General features: G+C 34.3%; 2 protein-coding genes across 2 annotated transcripts; one reads left to right on the top strand and one right to left on the bottom strand.

The window, feature by feature from the left end:
* The first annotated feature begins 3,042 nt into the window (after positions 1–3,042).
* On the top strand, positions 3,043–7,154 carry LOC140865121 (cyclic nucleotide-gated ion channel 4). Its single transcript, XM_073269637.1, has 7 exons — positions 3,043–3,624; positions 4,714–4,929; positions 5,043–5,356; positions 5,450–5,558; positions 5,656–5,892; positions 5,983–6,069; positions 6,506–7,154. The coding sequence occupies exons 1-7, from the start codon at positions 3,106–3,108 to the stop codon at positions 7,019–7,021; spliced, it is 1,998 nt and encodes a 665-aa protein (XP_073125738.1). The 5' UTR covers positions 3,043–3,105; the 3' UTR covers positions 7,022–7,154.
* A 610-nt stretch (positions 7,155–7,764) lies between these two features.
* Positions 7,765–8,581, bottom strand: LOC140867305 (uncharacterized). The gene is made up of 2 exons (XM_073272380.1): positions 8,300–8,581; positions 7,765–8,138 (listed from the first exon to the last, which is right to left on the bottom strand). Exons 1-2 carry the CDS (start codon positions 8,435–8,437, stop codon positions 7,947–7,949), a joined length of 330 nt encoding a protein of 109 aa, XP_073128481.1. The 5' UTR covers positions 8,438–8,581; the 3' UTR covers positions 7,765–7,946.
* Between the last annotated feature and the right edge of the window lie 1,027 nt (positions 8,582–9,608).

Genomic DNA, 9,608 nt, shown 5'->3' with positions numbered 1-9,608 from the left:
GCACAGCATATATGGGGATGCTAACCCTTTTGTTTTCTTGCAACGAAAAAATGTTACGTGTGATGACAAGCTCCCAACGTGTCAATAATATTGGTCTTCGCAGGTATCATGAAGAACGTGTGGTTGATTATTCTCTTTGAATTATTGTGTTTTTTCAGATTCAGAATCCTTTTTTTTTTTTTTATATATATATATATAGTGTTATCATTATTTTATAAATATTTTTTTTTGTGATATATTTCCATGGTGCCGAAAGCTGCGCAACCCATTAGAATATGGAAAATAATATATAGTTGAGAATTGAATCTCTATAATATTTAAAAATTGGGATGGAGTCAAATGCCGATGACGAAGGAAACTCAGGTTTAAAGGGTTGAGTCGATGCTACCCGCATGGTAATGCCTTGTGAGTGACGTGGCAGCTTTTAATTGGTTAAAATCATTGGATCTCATGTGGGGCCCACTAATTTTGACCAATCATAGAATTACACATCACCCTGCGAACGACATGGTTCAAAGATTTACTTTGGGAAAACAAATTTTTGCAGGATGGAGCAGCTTACGTAAAGTCCAAGTGAATTGGCATCGGGGGAAACAAATTTTGGTGTGGTCCTAACTTAATTTTCTACTTTTATAAATATTCGTATCTCGTGAACTCTTTCAACAGTTTGGGAGCCAGAGATGCATGTTACGTCTTAGTTCTCACCCAAGAAATATGTGTCATCGTATGTAGTCAAGAGTCAATTTTATAAAACACGTTTCTTATTCGATCTTGTTATGTATTTAATCAAAGTTCAACATTGAAAGATAAAAGAAAGATAATGTGTTAATACATGAAATGATATCTCCGTCGGTACGAGGTTTTTTGGATGATTTCAAAAGCAAAACCATGAGGGTTACACCCAAAGTGGACAATATCGTACCAATGTGGAGATATCCGGATTTCATTCATTAACAAATGGCGCTGTTTGTGGAAACGAGTCATGGTCTGATCGATCCAATGCGGATGGAATCCTCGAATTGAAGACTTAAACGAGTCATGGTCTGATCGATCCAATGTAGATGGAATCCTCGGAGACTTAAACGAAGGAGTTTGAGGGCTCATGGTAAAGATCCGTGATAAGCTCTCAAGGGTGATGCTCCCTGTTTTTTCGGGTGATTCCAAAAGCAAAACCATGAGGATTACATTCAAAGTGGATAATATAGTACGAATTTGGAGATATCCAGATATCATTGATTAACAGATCTTATTCATAAAAATAATAATTTTCACTTCAAATATGGTCGTATGGGAGCTAATTAATCATCTTGTGTCACGAGAGATCAACTCATCTTATTCGATTTGATTTTTTTTTTTTTTAAAAAAAAAGCAAAATGAAAACAGATAATTGGATTTGATACTTGCGGCAGTCCCACAAAATGAAGTCCAAGAATAGAAAGAACTAATAATTTAGTAAACATATTCATAAAAATAATGAATGGAAACCAACAAAAACGAGGAAACTGCACCGAACCTGTGTTGTTCGAACTTATATGAGAATTTGGAGAGTCCTGTCATCACACATATTTCTCAGACTCAATACTTTCAAGCACGTACCTTTTCAACTATTTCATTTCCCATTTTTACCCCTGGCATCTGTTTGTACCTTAATATAATTATTATAATTATATTGTTCATTTATCCAATTAATTAATAATAATCACGAGTATCACCGAAAGCGAGTCTAAATAATGAAAGAGGTACTACTACCGTACGGTTATTTCTTGATAATTAGTAAATTGAACAATTCATTAGTCTCATTCATTTGAGTTTGTTTGTGTTTTCAGACGGATTAATTTGGAAAAATAAATGTTATAAAACAATTTTACATTTTGTTTTTATTTAATAAAATTTTTAATAAAATAAAATAGTTGTAAGTGTAACTAATGATATTAATTTAATATAGATAAATTGGCAAAATAGTAAGAAACATAACATTAAATATGTAATATATATTGTATAATAGGAATACATGAAAATGAAATGTAGTTTAAATGAGTGGGACGAATACTAATTGAATTTTTATTAGGCATTTAATTATAATAAATAATGTTTAATTAAGTTCTAAAGCTTTCGTGATCATTTAAGTACATGTCGAAAACGTGATCTTCGATTTTCTTCAAACTTAAGTCCTAAATTTAAGCCATAATAAGTACTAATTAATCAAAATAATGTAAAATGGATTGATATGATAAATATTACATCAAATGTTTCTATCTACATAAGAATTGTCAGAAATAAAATGATGGCGTACGTACAGCCATGATTAATATATAATTTGGGATCGACTTTATTTTCATTCTAAAATTAATTAATTATAATATAATACGACATACTAACTCGTAATTACAATTTAGTTGAATGTAAGGTACAAAGACAACACAATTTTCCTGCTCGAACGTGACATATACACTGGTTAATTTATACAATAATACGTACACAATTAAATGTTTCTTTGAACAGTATTAGTTTGACAATTGGAGATCACTTGGATTTACATTTTTATTTAAATTGCTACGATAGTATCTTTATTAATTTTAAAAAATATATCATTAAAAAAAGAAAATATTTCAATTTTTTAAAAAAACTTCAAACCATTAAAAATATTAATTTTTTATGTTAAAAATATCGCATTTCATTATAAGCCGCATGAATTACGTATAGAATCTCATAGAAGAGTACTCTTACATTTTTGTCATATATATATATTTTTTAAAAAAATAGTGATATATATATATATTATATATACACATTTCTGTCTCTTTCTATTTTAATTTTTCTTTTTAATGAAAATGCTAACGTTACATTGAACGTACCTCAAATTTTTTTCGCAAAATACTAAATATATAAAAATTTAATTAGGATATTCCTCTACAACTACAAGGGCATAGTGGTCACCATTCACACAAAAGTTGTTAATTTCTTAAATCATATACACACCATATATATATATATATATATCTCAAAGCATGCATTAATTGTCCCCCGGCTTCCTAGCTCATTCATTGTGTAGTGTTCTGAAAAAAAAAAAAAACCAAAATAAGATAAAAGCTTAATTCATCAACCATGACGAGTAATGTGCGAGAACGGCTTAGCCATACCGACGGCGGCGACGAAACTGATTCTTATTCAGAAGAAGAAGATTATGAGGAGGAGTTGGCGGCGGCGGCGGCGAACCAAGAAGTAGAGCAAGACATGTTCATGAACATCGGGCGGCGACGGAATGATGGGTGGTTGTGGGGCGGAGTATTGGACCCCAGGGCAAGATGGGTTCAAGAATGGAACAGAATATTCCTGCTGGTGTCCGCGGCTGGCTTGTTCGTGGATCCGCTTTTCTTCTACGCCCTCTCAGTGAGCGACAACTGCATGTGCCTCTTCGTTGACGGTTGGTTCGCTGTCACCGTCACCGTTCTCCGAACCACCACCGATGCCTTCCACTTGTGGAACTTGTGGCTGCAGCTTAACATCAGCCGCCGCCCCCCGTTGCATGACGTCACCACTCCATCCATGCCGGCGTCGACGAAATATTTCAACGGTAAAAAGGGTTTCTTTCTGGATCTATTCGTCATCCTTCCATTGCCCCAGGTAATTAATTAATTACAAAGATTATATATATATATATATGTCCATTTTTCTTTCTCTCTTCGCTGAAAAAATTATTAATAACGTGTGGCACTCAGCCAAATTGTAAGCTGGATTAAATTTTTGGACGTATTGTGTGGGTTCTTGTGAGGTTGTAAAGAATCTGGAATGTCATCTCAATCTTAATTGTTTGTATGTATGCAGTAGCTAAGTGGAGTACTGAGTATCACACACACACACACACACATATATATATACACTATGCATGCAGAAATAATATTAACTGGCTTTTGTATATATACTATCGTACCCTTTGGCCTAGCCTGAGCGTAAATTTTAAATGTCCACAAAAACTGAGGCCATATGAAATATATATATGTCGAGATGAGCAAATAATTTTTGTGTGTGTGTGTGTACATATAGACATATATATGCACATAATTACATTTTTATTTACATTGTACGTTTACAATGAAGATGCCATAAACTTCAAATTCAAGTAAGCTAGTTAACAAGGGTTTGGTTAACGAATTTATATGTGCATCTTTGAATATGTGGAGTACTAAGTTATCAATCTGGCTACAAAAGAATCAAGAAATCGGTTTCGCACCTCTTCTGATTTCCTTATCGCTAGAATTAGCTAGCGCAAGGAGAATTTCATTATATTGGATCCAATGAACATAATGTATATATGACTATGAGATCTTAAGGTCCATATCTGAATATGTAGATGTCATATATGACCTCAAATGCATTGGGTTCATTGACGATCTGGCATGAAGATATATACAACTCTTATGCCGCCAGAATCGATTTAGCCGGTTGAATTTGAGTATTTTCCTTATTGCATAGGCGTACGATTGCTTTTGCATGTTGTGTAATTAGCAAAGTCACCGAGAGCCAAGGAACTATTTTACTTTCTTGTGTAAGGGCACCTTATAAATTATAATTTATAAGAATGGTAGATTTGTTTGAAAAATGGAAAATTAGAACGTCTAATTTCTATTTTCTCAAATCTCAAGCTTGCCATATTTGAAATATATCTCATGATTAGCAAAAAGCATTGGGGAAATTATATGAATGAATTTTCAGATGGTAATGTGGGTGGCGATCCCCAAGATGTTGGATAAAGGATCAACAACGGTGGTGATGACAGTGCTATTAGTAACATTTATCTTCCAATATGTGCCCAAAATCTACCATTCGGTTTGCCTGTTGCGACGCATGCAGAATCTGTCGGGCTATATTTTCGGAACTGTTTGGTGGGGCATTGCTCTCAACATGATCGCCTATTTTGTGGCATCTCATGTATGTAGTAAGCTTCCAATTAATTATCTATCTATATATGAATCCGAGTTTATTGCGAATTAAACGTCCCCCGGCCCAGAACATGTCTATATATAAATGATGCCAATGAGCAGGCAGTGGGAGCATGCTGGTACTTGCTAGGCATACAAAGGGCAGCAAAGTGCTTAAAGGAGCAATGCATGGTTACAAAGGACTGCAGCCTCAGAATGATGGCTTGCCAACAACCCATTTATTATGGAACAACAAATTTGATAACAGATAGACCGCGGTTTATATGGGGCGAAAACACTAACGCAAGATCCACTTGCCTACAAAATTATGACAATTTCGCCTATGGAGCTTATAAATGGACGGTTCAGCTCGTTACGAATGAGAATCGTTTGGAGAAAATAATGTTTCCAATCTTCTGGGGCCTCATGACTCTCAGGTAAATATATAAATAACATACTGTTATGGAATAATAAATTGTTTTGATAATCAACATGTAAATTTCACATTGTGATTAATGCATGGAGTACAGTACATTTGGGAATTTGGAGAGCACTACGGATTGGCTAGAGGTTGTTTTTATCATCATTGTGCTGACCACTGGACTAATTCTGGTCACAATGTTGATTGGTAACATCAAGGTGATCAAAGTTAGATATATATAAATATATATCCTCTTTTTAATTTCTTCACCAACGAAAATTTGATACAGATGGCCACATGAAATGATATTATCAGGTGTTCCTGCATGCGACTACGTCGAAGAAACAAGCAATGCAGCTGAAGATGAGGAACATAGAGTGGTGGATGAGGAAGAGACGTCTGCCAATGTCGTTTAGGCAACGGGTGAGGAACTACGAAAGGCAACGTTGGGCAGCAATGCGCGGAGTAGATGAATGTGAGATGACTCGAAATCTGCCTGAAGGGCTAAGGAGAGATATCAAATACCATCTGTGTTTAGATTTAGTGAGACAGGTGAAACTTTTAATAACTTATAAGAAAAGAAATTGGCTTCATTATTTTATTCGAATTGTAACATTATTCAAATGGAACTATACGTTTCAGGTGCCTTTGTTCCAGCACATGGATAACTTGGTGCTGGAGAATATCTGTGACCGGGTCAAGTCCCTCATATTCACAAAAGGAGAAACTGTGAGTATATAATATATATTAATTAAGAAGCTATATAATATTAGTGAAAATTGTTTTTTTTTTCCTGTATCTGTATGTTTGTCACTTTGCGATTTCAGTTCTTTATATTTGCGATTTCAGTTCTTTATATTTTCAGATTTCAGTTTTAGTCCGCTGTTTTTATTTTTTTGGCAATTTTAGTCATTTTTCTGACGTGCCACCAATTCAGTGCTGATGTGGAGCTGACGTGTACAGTGCCACTTAAGCATTTTTGAATAAAAAGGACCGAAATTGCCAAAAATCGGAACATGCAGGACTAAAACTGAAATATTAAAACATAAAAGACCAAAATCGCAAAGTGTTGCAGTTTTCTCGTAATATTATTGTAAAGATATAAAAGAACATACATTTCTTTATTAATTTGTTGGGGAATGAATGAATGAATGAATGAATGAAGATAACACGAGAAGGAGATCCAGTTCAAAGGATGATATTCATAGTAAGAGGTCATCTCCAAAGCAGCCAAGTTCTGCGGGACGGCGTAAAGAGTTGCTGCATGTTAGGGCCGGGGAACTTCAGTGGAGACGAGCTGCTGTCATGGTGTCTACGAAGGCCCTTCATCGAAAGGCTTCCACCGTCTTCATCTACACTGGTGACACTGGAAACAACGGAAGCTTTCGGGCTGGAAGCGGATGATGTGAAGTACGTGACGCAGCATTTCCGGTACACATTTGTGAATGAAAAAGTGAAGAGAAGTGCACGTTACTACTCCCCTGGATGGAGAACATGGGCAGGTGTGGCCATTCAGTTGGCGTGGAGGAGATATAAGCATCGCCTCACGCTTACATCTCTTTCTTTTATTAGGCCCAGGAGGCCATTGTCTAGGAGCTCTTCGCTTGGAGAGGATCGACTCAGGCTTTACACGGCGCTTTTGACCTCGCCTAAGCCAAATCAGGATCATTTTGATTTCTGATTCATAATGTAATTTCTACGTTACGTGCATGCATGCTTTTTTTTTTTTTCCAATGACTTTATTATATATGAATTAATTACGTACTACATGCATGTATGTAACGTATCCGAATAAATCCATATAATTAATTCAACAAAATTGTAGCCATTTCAAAAGTACGTATTGTGACAAAAATCCACTTTTGTCATATACACGAATTTTTTCCCCTAGTTGTCATTGCACTTTTGGCCCATTAGCTCTAACATAGTTTGTTTAAACTTTTGGCGGAGCAATTTTATAGATATTTATTTTCGACACTTTATTTCAATCAATTATTTATCGTTAATTATCTCAAATAAATCAACAATAACTCCGACCAATCTTATTTGTCATTTTGCGAGGTTATGGATCAAATGCATGCCATCAATACATTTGGGACATTATCTACGTACACGTACAGGCGTTAAATCTGGAAGAAAAATGGTATAATTATAACCAAGAATTAATTCTCCAATTTTGCGTTTAGTAGTGTTGAATATAATATTATTAATGTATCTATTAAATGTATGGAGCGTGGATTAATTACATATTTAAAATATTCTACTACATAACACGTGTCCATTACAAGCATTCACACTAAAATAGTGTTTATATGAAAGTTTTTAAGACACATTTCTCAATTTTCCTTTGTTATCTAAATTGTATGAGGACATTCTATCGTTTTCGAGAAACAATTTGCTAATTATTTGCACGAATTCATCATGTACGTATATATATTGACATTAAATTATCCATAACTAATGGTGAAAGTAACAAATCCATTTCAAGATTCGCACAGCTAGCTCAAAGGGAGCTCAATATCCGGGGTTTGTTTCGTTATGCATACGAATTTATAAGGACGAGGAGAAACACGTTTTTGAACTAGGAAATAAATATACACACGACTTTATGCAATGCTCTTCAAAGTGGGGAATTCAATATCTCCCTCGAATTCAAGTCCTGTCGATCCTCTGAAGAGTAAAATAGCAAGGCTCCCAACACAAAAATGTATGAAACAACCGTGACAATGTGTGACAAACGACCCAAAGTCTTTCCCTACAATACATTGCCAACCTGGTCCGTACATCACATCAAATCCCTGTAATTTCAACCACCCAAATACCCAATTTGGTTATTTATATGTGTACGTACAATAGATGAGACGAGACATACAAATATAATTTTCCTTAAAAAAATATTATCAATGCATAGAAAGTATATACTTTAAGATGAAATTAAAAAGAAACAAATAATTGTTACCTTCTTAATAGATCGGGCAATTTCTGTGGCTTCTGTGACGTCAAAGAAATCAAGTGCTTTGGCAGCCAAATCGAGAGCATCTCGTTGCATGGTCTGAAGCATATCAGTCTCACCAATCACTGCCTTTCCTTCTAACATACTGAAGAATATTAATTTCAAGAAAGTAATATTATAACAAGTACTGTTTCTTGCTTCTTTCTTCTTCTTCTTCTTTTCCTCCTCAATTTTATTCAATTTCTATCCTCGATGTATTATTAGCACACACATATATATACAAGTTGAGGGAATGAAGGATTTGGGCAAGTGGACCAATGAGTTAGCTGAGTAGATTAAGATTCGATTTTTGTGGTATAAAAAAAGTTTTTTGTTGCATACATGCATATGATGCTGTGGCATCATTCTTTGGCGTATTCGATACACGCCAAAAAATTAAAGTTGAGTACTTGTGCCAATATCGTCAGAACAACACATTTTTTTCTGGGAAATTACATGATTTGCAAGATGCTTATGTATCATTTTCGACAACTTTAAATCTAGTATTAATTTGTATTAATATAGGATCAAATATTTATCGTTTTATCAAAAATTATAAATATGTAAACCGATCATATAAGTCTTTTTCGTGGCGCGTTAAGAAAAATACTCATTCTATGAACAACGTACAGATGGATAAGGACAAAATTACTTGCATCTAATGGATGTAGTATGTAAGGACATTGAGTAATTTGTTTAAAAGTTGAAGAAATTAAAAAAGAAAAAAAAAGGTTTGGGACCTGGAATATTCCTAATGGATTATGTCATATTATATTGTTATATTTATTATTTGAAATTGTGGACATGCCATGCCAGCGAATGTATGTAGGAGTAAAAAAAGGGATTCCAGACGCTGGTTTATCCACGACGCTTGGCTATGCTTTGTGGATAAAATGCTAGAAACCACGTTTTTGGGGGGGTGTCGCATTGTGCACCAAATTACCCCTCAAATTGAAATTCATAGAATGAAAATTACGTGGCATCCGTATGCAATTTGCCTACTATTAATTCTTGGAGTTTTGGATATTTCTATATACTAGCAAAACGAACGTGCGACGTTGATACAAATTAAAAATGTTATGAATTAAAAACATATATATTGTTAAAAATTCAATTTCTAAAACTTGTGTTATTAAGAAACAATAATATAATAAGCATAATACAAATAAAACAATATGGATTGAAACAATTTTTTGAAAAATGTTTATCCATCCACACACCATATAAATATACAATAAAGAAAAAAAGTAACACAATATAACCAATCAACAATTTA

This window comes from Henckelia pumila, chromosome 4 (assembly GCF_033568475.1).
Source record: "Henckelia pumila isolate YLH828 chromosome 4, ASM3356847v2, whole genome shotgun sequence".
Classification (NCBI taxonomy): Eukaryota; Viridiplantae; Streptophyta; class Magnoliopsida; order Lamiales; family Gesneriaceae; genus Henckelia; species Henckelia pumila.
Note: the sequence above shows the minus strand (reverse complement) of the source record. Positions and strands in the feature narration are given on the sequence as shown.

Coding starts and splice junctions, on each gene's coding strand:
- LOC140867305 (XM_073272380.1), bottom strand. CDS start 8,437: ATGTTAGAAGGAAAGGCAGTGATTGGTGAGACTGATATGCTTCAGACC. Junction 8,139..8,299: donor TTGCCCGATCTATTAAGAAG/GTAACAATTATT, acceptor TTGAAATTACAG/GGATTTGATGTGATGTACGG.
- LOC140865121 (XM_073269637.1), top strand. CDS start 3,106: ATGACGAGTAATGTGCGAGAACGGCTTAGCCATACCGACGGCGGCGAC. Junction 5,893..5,982: donor GTTTAGATTTAGTGAGACAG/GTGAAACTTTTA, acceptor TATACGTTTCAG/GTGCCTTTGTTCCAGCACAT. Junction 6,070..6,505: donor TATTCACAAAAGGAGAAACT/GTGAGTATATAA, acceptor GAATGAATGAAG/ATAACACGAGAAGGAGATCC.